This window comes from Schistocerca americana, chromosome 7 (genome assembly GCF_021461395.2).
Source record: "Schistocerca americana isolate TAMUIC-IGC-003095 chromosome 7, iqSchAmer2.1, whole genome shotgun sequence".
NCBI classification, from domain to species: Eukaryota; Metazoa; Arthropoda; class Insecta; order Orthoptera; family Acrididae; genus Schistocerca; species Schistocerca americana.
Window position 1 is genome coordinate 108,186,030 of NC_060125.1, and position 14,821 is coordinate 108,200,850.

The following is a 14,821-nucleotide window of genomic DNA, read 5'->3' on the forward strand; positions in this document are numbered from 1 at the left end:
CTTTAAATTCATCACATGGGGTGGTTTATACATGCTCACTTGATGGATTGTCCAACGAGGACATTTAAATCTACCTGTTTGACCAGGGCATAACGGCTGTACATAGTCATGAAAAGGGTTGACAAGGACTTGGTACCAACCCATACTCTCTTGTTAATGTTTGACAGAGTTCAACTTCCACTGAACATTAAAGCGGGATATGAGATAATTTCAGTTCGCCATTACATCCCCAACCCTACGCATTGCTATCGGTGTCAGTGGTTTAATCATACCAGCCAGTCGTGTTCCAATCCGGCCAAATGCGGTACATGTGGCAGGGATGCCCATGAGGGTGATTGTCCACCTCCATCCCCTCGTTGCATCAACTTTATGGGCGACCACGCTGCTGTGTCGAGAGATTGCCCTATTTTCAAAGATGAATAAATTATTCAGGAAATCCGTGTGAAAGAAAAGGTGTATACATTTGCTGCTTGTAAGTTATTTGCCAGTTGAAAGCCCACTGTCCCCCGGCATGGAAATATGCCACTGTCCATGCATCTCCTTGGCCTACTAAGGAGGTAGCCATGCAGACTTGTGATCTTTCCTTTAGTGCCACGGTCGTCAGATCGGCCAGCGCAAAGATCGCCTGTTCAACCTCCCCACTATCACCTGCTCACACTACGGCTCACCCTTTAGCAGCTCCTGCTAAATCATGAGCCCCAAAATTGGACGCCTGGACTTGCAAAAAAGAGCCTACTCGCAAAGATTTTTAATGTACCCCGACTTCACAACCATCGATTCCTCCCTCATCTCTCAACGTCCTGCTCCCAAGAAGGCTCATAAGAAACAAAGTTCCTCTCCTTCTCCGCCACAGTATGTCTCATCTACAGCGCCATCCGGTGGTAATCGCCCTCGGCTGTCTTCCGTGTCTCCGAGGCGCACCGCTGGCGGCTGATCAACCGGTTGATCGCTGGTGCCAGGAGCTGCCCCTGAACAAAATTTCTCTCATTTGTACCTTTCGGTCAGTACTGTTCAGTTAACTCAGCACTTTGAATGGTTCGCTCTCGCTGATACACACTTGAGTGACCATTTTCCATGTGTCCTTCAGTTACAGCCACAACTGCCATCTATCTGCCCAAGACGCTGTAAGTTTTCCCGAGCCGATGGACACTTTTTTGCTCCCTAGTGACATTTGATGGCCGTCACTTTCCTAGCATCGATGATCAGGTCACTCGTGTTACGGAAGTTATTCTTACAGCTGCGGGACGTTCAGTACCTCACACCTCCAATTTTCCCCGGTACCCTCCCAGTTCCTTGGTGGAATGAGGCATGCCGTGATGCAATACGTGAGTGGAGATGTGCTCTTCGCGTTATCTGCCACCATCCTACATTGGACAACTCTATCCGCTATAAGCGGATGCCGTCGCATCATCCGCAATACCAAGAAGGCAAGCTGGGACTTCTTTACCAGCTCTTTTAACACCTGCACTCCCTCATCAGTAGTGTGGAATCAAATTTGATGATTATCCGCCATGTCAAGTTTGTCCCCAATCTGTGGGCTCACTGTCACGCATGGTACCTTAGTGGATCCAGTCGTAATTTCTAACTCATTGGGTCAACACTCTGCTTAGATTTCAAGATCTTCAAATTACCCACTAGACAATCTCCCAAAGAAACAAACAGCGGAATTGCGACCTTTTGCTTTCTCCTCTCAAAATAACGAAAGCTATAATACTGTTTTCTCTATGCGGGAACTCCAAAACGCACTCTCTTCTTCTTGCTCTTTCACCCCATGACTAGATGGCACCCACGTCCAAATGTTGCTGCATTTATCATACCGTAGTTTGCGTTACTTCCTTCATCTTTATAATTGAATTTGGACCGACAGTACCTTTCCCAGAAGATGGCAGGAAGCTATCGTCACTCCTGTTCCGAAACCTGGAAAGGACAAACGTCTCCCCTCTAGCTATTGCCCCATACCTCTCATGAGTAGTGTATGTAAGATTTTGGAGCTTATGTTGAATTGCCGTTTAGCCTGGTGGCTGGAATGCCAACACCTTTTAACACCTGCCCAATGCGGTTTCCAAAACCATTGTTCTGCAGCTGACCATCTTATTGCTCTCTCCACTTATATCATGAACAATTTCCTCAGGAAATGCCAAACGCTAGCAAAATTTTTTGATCTGGAGAGAGCATATGATACCTGTTGGAGACCTGTTGGAGGACAGGCATCCTCCACACACTGTTCTCTTGGGGCTTTCGAGGTCGGCTACTCCTTTTTATTCATGAATTTATAACAGAGCGCACATTTAAGGTGGGGGTGAACACTACTCTCTCCGGTATTTTCTCCCAAGAAAACAGGATGCCGCAGTGTTTGTAATGTTTGCCATCGCCATAAATCCAATTATGGATTGTCTCCTTCCCGATGTCTAGGGCTCCCTCTTAGTTGAAGACTTTGCGATCTATTATATTTTCGAAGGGACTAGGCTTCTTGAACGATGTCCTCAAGGATGTCTCGATCGCCTCCCTTCATGGAGCATCGAAACCTGCTTCTGCTTTTCTCCCAGTAAGACAGTCTGTGTAAATTTTTGGCATCATATGGAGTTTCCTCTGCCTTCCCTATGTCTAGGCTTTGTTGACCTTCCATTCGCGGACTTCGCTAAATTCTTGGAACTTATGTTCGACAGAAAACTGTGCTGGTCCTCCCACGTTTCATATCTTTCGGCTCGCTGCCAGCAATCTGTCAAAACCCTCTGTATTCTCAATGGTACTTCCTGGGAAGCGGACAGGTGGTCCTTCTCCGCATATATCGCGCCTTAGTGCGCTTGATATTAGACTATGGAAGCATAGTTTACTCCTCTGCATGGCCATCTAATCTTCGGCATCTCGACTCTGTCCACCACCGTGGATTGCGTTTAGCGTCTGGAGCTTTTTACACCAGGCCCGTAGAAAGCCTTTATGCTGAGACTGCTGAACCTCCGCTGTCCAATCGGTGAGCTGTCCTGAGTCATTATGCTAGTCATGTCTTCCGTGCTTGCTCATCCAGCCCCCGCCCTTTTTTTCGATGCCTCCTTGGATTTAGGGTATGCAGGCCGCCCTTCCTCTCTACTACCACTGGGAGTCCACTTCCGTCAACTGCTAAATTCTCTCTCCTTCCACTTTCCTAAAACCTCCTTCCACTTTCCTAAAACTTTCTTGACAACAGCACCACCTTCGCTTTGCCCCCGGACCTGCCTGCTCCATGACCTTTGTCAGCTTCCCAAGGATAGTATCCCTCCTCTTGTTCAACATTGGTCATTTGCTGATCTACGCTCACAAATGGAGGATGCCACATTTATTTACACTGGTGGCTCAGAAACAACATTTGGTGTTGGGAGAACCTATATTGTTGGCGACACCCTAATAGCTTTTGGATTCCCAACCAGTGTTCAGTTTTTACTGCGGAGCTTTATGCTGTTCTCCAGGCTGTCCAATACCTCCGTCACCATAAGTGGCTACAGTATATTATATGCTCGGATTTGCTGAGCTCTCTCCTCAGCCTCCAAGCTCTTTATCCTGTTCACCCTCCAGTCCACCTCTGCCTCCACTTGCTCCACTTGAGGGGTGTCTGTGGCATTCCTCTGGTTCCCAGGGCACGTTGGTATCTGTGGAAATGAGGTAGCCAATATAGCGGCCAAGGCTGCACTCTCTTCCTCAACCCGCTGTTTGTATCATTCCCTTAGCCGATCTACAGAGCATTTTATGTCGTCGTGTTGATCTTTTATGGCATGCACATTGGTCTGCACTTCCCGATAATAAATTATGGGACATAAAACCTCTTCCCTGTGCTTGGACCTCTTCCTCCCAACCTCTTCCTCCCAACCTCATCGTCGGGAGGAGGTAATTTTAACTAGACTCCGGATAGGGCACTGTCTTTTTAGCCATCAACATATTGCCATCGACATATTTTAAGTGGCGATCCTCCCCCGATTTGTCCCCACTGCTCTCAACCATGGACCTTTTACTTCAGTGGCCCTATTTTAATCCGCTACGCGCCCGTTTACAGCTGTCGTGTGATATATCTTCCATTTTAGCAGATGACATGCAATCAGCTGATCGCGTCCTCGAGTTTGTGTCATTGAGATGACATCGGTCCTTTGAAGTTCTATTTTGGGGAAAACAACTGCCCCCCTCCCCCTCTATTGTAGTTTTCTAAGATTTCCTTCTGTTTTTAGTTTCCCCCTTTTTGAGTTTCGCTCCCATTGCTGCTGATTTCCCATTCGGTTTTTTACCCTTCCCTAAGCCACAGAACGGGCGCTTATGACCGTAGCAGTTTTGTGCCCTAAACCCATAACAAAAAAAAATCACAGAAGACACTCCGTATGGCCCAGATGGTTGCTGGGCTCGTCATTGATGACTTTAGAAGGGCGAAGAAAAATTGACTGAAGGCTTCAGAGAGCAGAAGCCATCAGGTGCTCCAGAAGGGACCCAGAAAATTTATATGTATGCATTGCCATGGGACGGACGGTTTCAGCCAGCTGAAGAATTGCTTTCTGGGTGGTGCCTGGTTCTCAGTACAGGAGCTACACTGTCTGGTCATGCGTTCGATGTATCGATCCATGCCAGTCCAATCACAGTGCTGACAGGCTAGTTGCTTAGTTCTTACTGCAACCCAATATTGTTGATGAAGCAAATGCAAAACTCTTTGGCGCAAAGGCTGAGGGATGATGATATACATCTGACCATTCTCTGTGTGCAGGAGGAGGACCCTCAAGTGACTTGACAAGAAGTGACGGATGCCAAAAAAGCGGCAAACACTGGCATGACAAATCGAAGATCTCGAAGACAGCCATCCGTCCCGAACATAATGGAGTCACGGTGAGGTCGGAATCCTTGGCTGACTCTTGAGTAATATGTTTGGCATCCAGTGGAAAATGCTTGGAGCTGACTGTTCTGCACCTTCAACTTGGAAACAGGTGGCATCCGGGGAATTGAAGGCTGCATCCTGTCCTGCAGGGAGCCTGGAGAGGGGTTCACATTGGCGTGTTTTGTGGTGATCTGAAACAAAATGTCTTACTGATAGTTGGACTAAATGAGAGCCCATAACTGTAAGTTTGATGGATCGCTAAGGTCTCTTTCTCTACCTGAGAACAGTTTCAGTGGGTGAGGACCTTAGACGTGAACCCAATGAGCCTTCTACACCATCAACTCGGTGAGACAGGATTGACCTATGCCATAAGAACTTGCATCAGCTGCCAAGAAAAGTGGCTTTTCCAGATCATAATGGACAAGGCACTGATCGGAGAGAACAACTCCTCGTTTAAGGTGCTGAAATGCGTGGTCACACTCAGTAATCCACTGCAACGCTACTCCTTTACAACAAAGCCTGTGGACTGGAGTGGCGATTTGGGCAGTGTCCGGGAGAAACTTGATGTAGTAAGTTTGCCCATAACTGCCTGGAGTTGAAAAAATTCATAGGTGGAGAAAGACACTGATGGCTTCCAAAAGACGACAACTCGGATGGATAGCCTGTCCATTTATTACATGTCCAAATTACTCAACTTTAGTGGCAAATAATGTACATGTGCATCTATTGCAACACTGACCAGAGTAGGACAAGACCTGAAATAACTGTTCTAAGTTCAATAAATGTTCCTCAGGAGTTCTACCAGGCACAGTGATGTCATCCAAATAGCTTGAGCAAGAACGAACCTCCGTGACCAGCTGCTTGAGAAACTGTTGGTACGAGAGCTGGGTGGACACTGATCCATATAGAAGATATTGAATCTGAAAGTGTCCCATGTGCATACTGATAGCCACAAATTGTTTGGAAGCATCATCCAGAAGCAGCTGAAGGTACGCTTTAGCGAGATCAACTTTGGAAAACTATTGTCCTCCGTTCAGGTGGTCCATCAAATCTTCAGGTCAAAGGAGTGGGAACTAATCAACAACTGTCAACGAATTAACTGTTTCCTTGAAGTCAGCACAAAGGCATAACTTTCTTTATCACCACAACTGATGATGCCCACTGAGATGCTGAAAAGTGGCCAAGAGATGTCAGTGTCCTGTAGCCTATGCAACTGAGCTGCAATGGTGTCTCTGAGTGCTTGCAGGGCCAGCTGGGCTCAGTCAAACAGACTGTGCACCCTGTTTAAAGGCTGAATCCCTTAGCTTTACCGAGTACCTCTTGAAGTGTGTCAGAATATTTGTCACAAAGTTTGGCAGTTTGGTTCTGAAATTGCTGTGGGAGTACATTAGAAGGTACTTGAAGCACATTGTCCATAGCAAAAATGTTCTGTGAATCAAATGATTCAAACACTATAAAACAAACCGATTCCTTTGTGGATCGGAGCGGGGAACATCAGATCCCTTAATCGGGCAGGCAGATTAGAAAATCTTAAAAGGGAAATTGATAGATTAAAGTTAGATAGACCGGGAATTAGTGAAGTTCAGTGGCAGAAGGAACAAAACTTCTGATCAGGTGAATACAGGTTTATAAATACAAAATCCAATAGGATTAATGCAGGAGTAGGTTTAATAATGAATAAAAAAAACAGGAGCGCGGGTAGCTACTACGAACAGCATTGTGAATGCACTATTGTAGCCAAGATAGACACAAAGCCCACACCTACTGCAGTAGTACAAGTACATATGCCAATTAGCTCCGCAGATGAAGAAGAGATTGAAGAAATGTATGATGAGATTAAAGAAATAATTCAGACAGCGAAGGGAGACAAAAATGTTAGTAGGTGAAGATGGAATGGAGGTGAAGGAATGTAAATGGAAGCCACCTGCTAGTATTTTGCACAGAACATAACTTAACCATCGCTAACACTTGGTTTAAGAATCATGAAAGAAGGTTTATACATGGAAGAGGCCTGGAGACACTGAAAGGTTTCAGATAGATAATATAACGGTAACACAGATTTCGGAACCAGGTTTTAAATTGTAAGATATTTGAAGGGGCAGATGTGGACTCTGACCACAATCTATTGGGTATGAACTGTAGATTAAAACTGAAGAAACTGCAAAAAGGCAGGGATTTAAGGAGATGCAGCCTGGATAAACTGAAAGAACCAGAGGTTGTAGGGAGTTTCAGAGGGAGCGTTAGAGAATCATTGATAAGAACAGGGGAGAGGAAATCAGTAGAAGAAGAATGTGTAGCTTTGAGAGGTGAAATAGTGAAGGCAGCAGAGGATTGAGTAGATAAAAAGACGAGGGCTAGTAGAAATTCTTGGGTAACAAAAGAAAGATTTAATTTAATCAATGAAAGGAGAAACTATAAAAATGCAGTAAATGAAGTAGGCAAAAGGAAATACGAATGTCTAAAAAATGAAGCTGACAGGAAGTGTAAAATGGCTAAGCAGGAATGGCTAGAGGAAAATGTAAGGATGTAAAAGTATACAGGGTGAGTCACCTAACGTTACCGCTGGATATATTTCGTAAACCATATCAAATACTGATGAATCGATTCCACAGACCGAACGTGAGGAGAGGGGCTAGTGTAATTGGTTAATACAAAACATAAAAAAGTGCACGGAAGTATGTTTTTTAATACAAACATACATTTTTTTTTAAATGGAACTCCGTTAGTTTTATTAGTACATGTGAACATATAAACAAATACGTAATGAGTGCTATTTGTTGCATTGTAAAATGTTAATTACATCCGGAGATATTGTAACCTAAAGTTGACGCTTGAGTAGCACTCCTCCGCTGTTCGATCGTGTGTATCGGAGAACATCGAATTACGTAGGGTTCCAAAGGGAACAGTGATGGACCTTAGGTACAGAAGAGACTGGAACAGCACATTACGTCCACATGCTAACACCTTTTTATTGGTCTTTTTCACTGACGAAGATGTACATTACCGTGAGGGGTGAGGTACACGTTCGACGGGCATTTCATAGGACGTGGAGGACGCATAAATTGGCCAGCTCATTCTCCTGATCTTACACCTCTGGACTTCTTTCTGTGGGTTACGTTAAAGGAGAATGTGTACCGTGATGTGCCTACAACCCCAGAGGATATGAAACAACGTATTGTGGCAGCCTGCGGCGACATTACACCAGATGTACAGCGGCGTGTACGACATTCATTACGCCAGAGATTGCAATTGTGTGTAGCAAATGATGGCCACCACATTGAACATCTATTGGCCTGACATGTCGGGACACACCTCTATTCCACTCTGTAATTGAAAACTGAAAACGGAAACCACGTGTGTACGTGTACCTCACCCCTCATGGTAATGTACATGTGTGTCAGTGAAAAAGAGCAATAAAAAGGTGTTAGCATGTGGGCGTAATGTGCTGTTCCAGTCTCTTCTGTACCTAAGGTCCATCACCGTTCCCTTTGGATCCCTACATAATTCGGTGCTCTCGGATACACACGATCGAACAGCGGAGGAGTGGTACTCAAGTGTCAACTTTAGGTTACAATATCTCCGGATGTAATTAACATTTTACAATGCAACAAACGGCACTGATTACATATTTGTTTATATGTTCAGGTGTGCTAACAAAACTAACAGGGTTCCATTTAAAAAAACGTAGGTTTGTGTTAAAAAACATACTTCCGTGCATTTTTTATGGTTTGTATTAACCAATTACACTAGCCCCTCTCCTCACGTTCGGTCTGTGGAATCGATTCGTCAGTATTTGATGTGGTTTACGAAATATATCCAGCGGTAACGTTAGGTGACTCACCCTGTATATCACTAGGTATAAGATAGATGCTGCCTACAGGAAAATTAGAGGCCTTTGGAGAAAAGAGAACCACTTCTGCTCTGATGGAAAACCAATCCTAAGCAAAGAAGGGAAATCAGAAAGGTGGAACCATTGTGTAGAGGGTCTATAGAAGGGAGGGCAATTTTATGGAAGAGGACATAGATGAAGATGAGAAGGGAGATATGATACTGCGTGAAGAATTTGACAAAGCACTGGAAGACCTAAGTCAAAACAAGGGCCTGGGAGTAGTCATCATTCCATTAGAGCTACTGATAGCCTTGGGAGAGCCAGTCATGACAAAATTCTTCCATATGGCGAGCAAGATGTATGAGACAGACGAAATACCATCAGACTTCAACAAGAATATAAGAATTCCAATCCCAAACAAAGCAGGTATTGACAGGTGTGAAAATTACCGCACTATCAGTTTAGTAAGTCATGGCTGCAAAATACTAACACACATTCTTTACGGACAAATTGAAAAACTGGTAGAAGCCAACCTCAGGGAAAATCAGTTTGGATTCCGTAGAAATGTTGTAACACATGAGGCAATACTGACCCTTCGACTTATCTTAGAAGATAGATTAAGGGAAGACAAACCTAAGTTTCTAACATTTGTATACTTACAGACAGCTTTTGACAACATTGATTGGAATATTCTCTTTCAAATTCTGAAGGTGGCAGGGGTAAAATGCAGGGAGCGAAAGGCTATTTACAATTTGAAGAAACCAGATGGCAGTTGCAAGAGTCGAGGGGCATGAAAGTAGTGTAGAGAAAGGAGTGTGACAGGGTTGTAGTCTATCCCCAATATTATTCAATTTGTATACTGAGCAAGCAGCAAAGGAAATGAAGATAATTTTGGAGTAGGAATTGAAATCCATAGAGAATAAGTAAAAACTTTGAGGTTTACCAATGACATTGTAATTCTGCTGGAGACAGAAAAAGACCTGGAAGAGCAGTTGAACAGGATGGACAGTGTCTTGAAAGGAGGATATAAGGTGAACATCAACAAAAAGAAAAAGAGTATAATGGAATATAGTAAAATTAAAACTGGTGATACTGAGGGAATTATATTAGGAAATGAGACACTGCTAATCGTGGAGCAAAATAACTGTTGATGGTTGAAGTAGTGAGGATATAAAATGTAGCGTGGCTATGGCAAGGAAAGTGTTTCTGAAGATGATAAGTTTGTTAACAGCAAGTATAGATTTACGTGTCAGGAAGTCTTTTCTGAAAGTATTTGTATGGAGTGTAGCCATGTATGGAAGTGAAACATGAACAATAAATAGTTTAGACAAGAAGAGAATAGAAGCTTTTGAAATGTGGTGCTACAGAAGAATGCTGAAGATTAAATGGGTAGACCACATAACTAATGAGAAGGTACTGAATAGGACTGGGGAGAAGAGGAATTTGTGGTGCAACTTGACAAGATGGGATCGGTTGGTAGGACATGTTCTGAGGCATCAAGGGATCACCAATTTAGTATTGGAGGGTAAAAATCGTAGAGGGAGACCAAGAGATGAATACACTAAGCAGATTCAGAAGGATGTAGGTTGCAGTAGGTACTGGGCTTGCACAGGATAAAGTAGCATGGAGAGCTGCATCAAACCAGTCTCTAGACTGAAGATAGCAGCAGCAGCAGCAGCAGCAGCAGCAACAACAACAACAACAACAACAACCATGTGCACCTGACTTTTGTAACACACGGACAGACTCCAAGTAAGTTGCTGTTTGCACTCAGAGCTTACCACATTAACTGCAAAATTGATGGCCCCGTGTGAACCATTGCTATCTGACATTGATACAAATTCACAATTCAAGCATTGTCTGGAGAATCACCTTCAGAGTCTACACAACCACAACTATGTGGGTCAGAGGCAGCGGGCTGGAGTCCAGGACCTGCCACATCACCTGTGGTGGAAGATATGAGTTCAGATACTACTCTCGGTGTAACTACTGACTGATGTGTGGTGGATTGTGACACTAGGGATACACTGGGCAACCGAATCTAATTGGGGATGTTCCACCCCAATTACCAAGAACATGGAGAACATGTAGACATATCTAGGGCTGGGAACCACTAGATTCAGCTGAGCATTACTGGAAGAGAGAGTACTGATGTCCTTACACCGCTGTGTGCTATTAGGCGTACTAGATTGACAAACAATTGAAACATGATCCTGTTTTCCACACGTAAATCGTGTAGCATTATGGAATTGACAGTCCTTTCTCATATTTTGGATTCCATGTTGCGTACAAAATTTATTACTATCAGTAGGGACTTAGAGGAAAACCTAGACACAGTTTGAACTTGATAACGCAAGCTGTGGCAGATGAGAGTATTGCGGCACCAGCCTGGAGCGTTTACAGCTCTGACTCTTGTGCACCTTGTACTATCACGTGATATGTGACACTCATATTCTGAAGATACGTCCTGCTCCGCATTGAAACTAACTTACTGACTGTCACTAATGCTTAGCACATACAGGAGGGAAGGATTTTGATGCTGCAAGAAACAACAAAGATTTACCTCTTAACAACATGTATCAAAGAACATACATTTCATAAAGAAAATAAAATGAATTGTCTATCTTTTTTGAGCAGTCTACAATTACCATTGTAATTGCATGAAGTATTTGTAAATGTTGACATTCAAACATTTCACATAGCTATTTAGTAGTGGAATTTTGATTTTTATTTCTTCAGTGCTGTATCGTTCACTTCATATGATCCAAGATAGGTTAGTACTTTTACCATAATCAGTTTTATTACGACGTGCAAGTGTCATTCATATAGTCACCTACATTTATATGTTTTAATAACAAAGTAATGTGCAAGTTTAGATTTCAGTAATTGGCAACCAAATTCAGTAAATTCTACCCTAACAACAGATGAAAACTAGGTGCAAGTAGACAATCAAAAACATTAAGTAGATTTGCATAGGTCTTTCATATCCACAGTACATCAATTTTTTGAACTTTATCGTTACTGAGATCACATAAATCATAGGTCACTAAAGAGTAGACCCTTTTTTTCTGTTATGGTATTTCAACAAAAGTTACCTTTATAATCAGTTGGTGAATCAAGGGTTGTTTTCTGGAAGTTTGAACCATACAATAATAACGCCTAAAGGTGGAGATGCAAGTGGTCTCTGATTGGAGACCTATCTCTTCTTCTTTTCATGTTCTCAAACATTTTTGAGTATGTAGCTTATAGCAGAGTATGGATTCACTTTTCCAGTACTAATCTTTTAACTGCTCAATTTGTCTTACATAAAGTATTATCTACGGATTGAACAACGTATGAGCTCACAAACTCAAGTTCTGGTAAACCTAAACTATAACATTGTTGGCATGTTCTCTGACCTACAAATGCCTTAGATTGTGTAGATCATAAAATGCTTCCAGGAAAATTACAACATTGTGGCGTTAGTGACAGCCCCTCGTGAGTTGGAGTAATATCTCAAGAATAGAATCAAGGGCACCACATTGAGGATAGATACCACAGTTAAAAATCTGAATTCTGAATGGGGAAACATTAGTGTCCTCAAGGTTCAATACATGCCTTGCTTTACCAAAGATGTTACAGCACTCCTCAGAAAGTTTGAATGTTTACTGATGATAAAAGTATAAGAAATGGAAAGGATATTAGTAGGAAAGATTTACAGTTAGTTCATAGCAAACAGCTTAATTCTATGTCTGTAGGAAGACTTTGTCCAATAGCATGGATTACTTTTAAGTGTGCTGGTCTACTGTTAAATGCCTCCTCTATGTGAGAGTGGCAATCTGTTCTTGTACCTTGATTCATGTTGTTACATCTATCAGAAGTAGAGAACAATGGAGAAGGAATACACACTAAATGAAACTCTATCTCTGAAATTTATAGGCATCTATTTGCATGACAGAGGTGACAACATGTGGGGAAGTTAACCAAAAAGCTCAGTTCTGCCTTCTTTGCACTTAGAAATCTCACTCAGTGTATTTGCATTGACCTATATGAAAGATCGCAATCATAATTTGCATACTTTCCTAGAGTACAGTCCTATGGCATTGCAGCCAAAGTCACAAATGTATTTAGACTAAAGAATTCTGCAGAAGAACATTATGTGAAGTTACCTGAGCATTGTGCAGAAGCCTCTTAAAGGACCTTGAGATTTTTACACGTATCTGCCATTACTTACACTCCCTAATAGTTTCGTGGTTTATAATAATAGTGAATTTAGGATTGACTGTCAATTGACAGCTACAGCACTTGAGGTGAAAATAATTGTCCCATAGGCATATGGCTTTCAGAAAAGTTTTATGTTCTAGTAGGCTTTCTACCAGTTAATGTATGATTTCACTTATTCCACGTCTCTGAAAGCTTTTGTTCATTATATAACTAGTGGAAGATTGTGTGTGAATGAATCAAGACAGTTTAATAAGCCAGGTGGGCAGTTGAGAAGTAAAAATATTATCAATTTCCACTGCATCCGCTACATGTGGCACACATCTGCCCACAGTGGAATAGTACATATTTATGAAGAGAAATTTGATATCTATGTAAATACATACATAATTTTTGTTCTTGTTTTTTTTTTTTTCTTTGTACAGAAGAGTGTAAATTTTAACTGAAGTCGGAACGGGGGATTACTGAACGTAGAACAGCGTTGTTCACCAGGTGGGGAATTCCATCTAATTCACTGGAGTAGTCAGGATAATAAGCAAATACTATACTACGAACCTCTAATACAAATAAGCTTTCACATTGTCATCCAAAATACACAAAAAATATCACAGTAGGGAAAATTAAATGCGGAGTGCAAAGAAAAAGTGACCTAAAGCAGGATTGACCTGGAGACAAACAAATATTGGAAAAATAATTGATACTATCCCTTGATTATGCAGTAAGGTAACTACACATAGGCTGAAATCATTGGCCATCAATTGCAGTGAATCCACCATAAAAGTTGTAGATACTATAGGTTATGTTTTTTTCATTCAGTTTCAGTGCTATACCCAGTGAACGGTGTATATTTTATTGTGATGTTGCTATAACAGATACAGAAATTATAGAAAAGAAAAAAGAAGACAGAAAAAGTTTGAACTGTAGCCAGTTACTAAGAATGGTCAGTTGTAGATAGTGAATCCTCATGTTTAGCTGAACAATAGATAATAGTAATTACTAAAGTTTTTTTATAGTAAACTTTCTGGTCTTATCATAATTATTGTCACGTTTTTTTTAATGTTTGCAAACATAACATGTTACAGGTTTGGTTGCCATGTATCCATTGGCAAAACGTATCACGCACTGGCCACAGCTTGTGCTGGGAGCAACCTTTAACTGGGGTGCCTTGTTGGGTTGGAGTGCAGTGCACGGCTCATGTTCCTGGCCAGTTGTCTTGCCTTTGTACTGTGCTGGTATATGCTGGACTATCATATATGACACAATTTATGCACACCAGGTATGATCTGAATATTTCTTTCATTTTTGTTCTCATCGTCCTGATTTCCTTTGTGATGTGAATGGAGATCTACTGCTCTCATCTTCTCATAAATCTGTTTTTCTTGCACTTGTGTACTGTCATGATTTACAAGTACTCTGGTGGTCGTGGTGATTAGGGGTGGCGGTGTGGTACTAATGTGCAAGACTCTCACTCCCCTTTTGGTTGTTGAACTTACTTGGAGCTGCTTCACTGATCTTCTCTCAGGATAACAGGCGGCGATATTCTGCTCAGCTTCTTCTCCGAAGAATAGATGCTATTCTGGAGGAATTTTGTATACTTTAAAATAATACACTCGAGATTGCTTTGAACACTGTATTTTCATAACACGTAGCAGTTTTCATACACTAAACATTTCTCGTAAGATCGACGTTTTCCGGACCGACAGACTCTATTACAATCATCTATCAATACATACAATTTATAAATCTTTTCAAGCTTAACAAGACAACAGTCGCGACTTTACGGCAGTGAGAGAGTGAATAATAGTCTCTTCTTTCAACAACCTTCAGATGTTTATACCAACAATGTTTTTTTTAATTTCACAGAGTATGATGCATTTACTCCATCAGTGGTACATTTAACTTCTCAGGCGGGCTCGTTGACTACCTGCTCGCACCGATTGCCCGTCCTATACACATCCGTCCTGTAC

General features: G+C 42.1%; 1 protein-coding gene across 1 annotated transcript in view; it reads left to right on the plus strand.

Annotated features, from left to right (window-relative positions):
- LOC124622004 (4-hydroxybenzoate polyprenyltransferase, mitochondrial) overlaps positions 1-14,821 on the plus strand; it is a 118,976-nt gene that overhangs the window by 77,456 nt on the left and 26,699 nt on the right. The window contains exon 4 of the mRNA XM_047147554.1: positions 13,937-14,130. Coding sequence (XP_047003510.1) covers positions 13,937-14,130 — 194 coding nt within the window. The remainder of the gene's footprint in view (positions 1-13,936; positions 14,131-14,821) is intronic.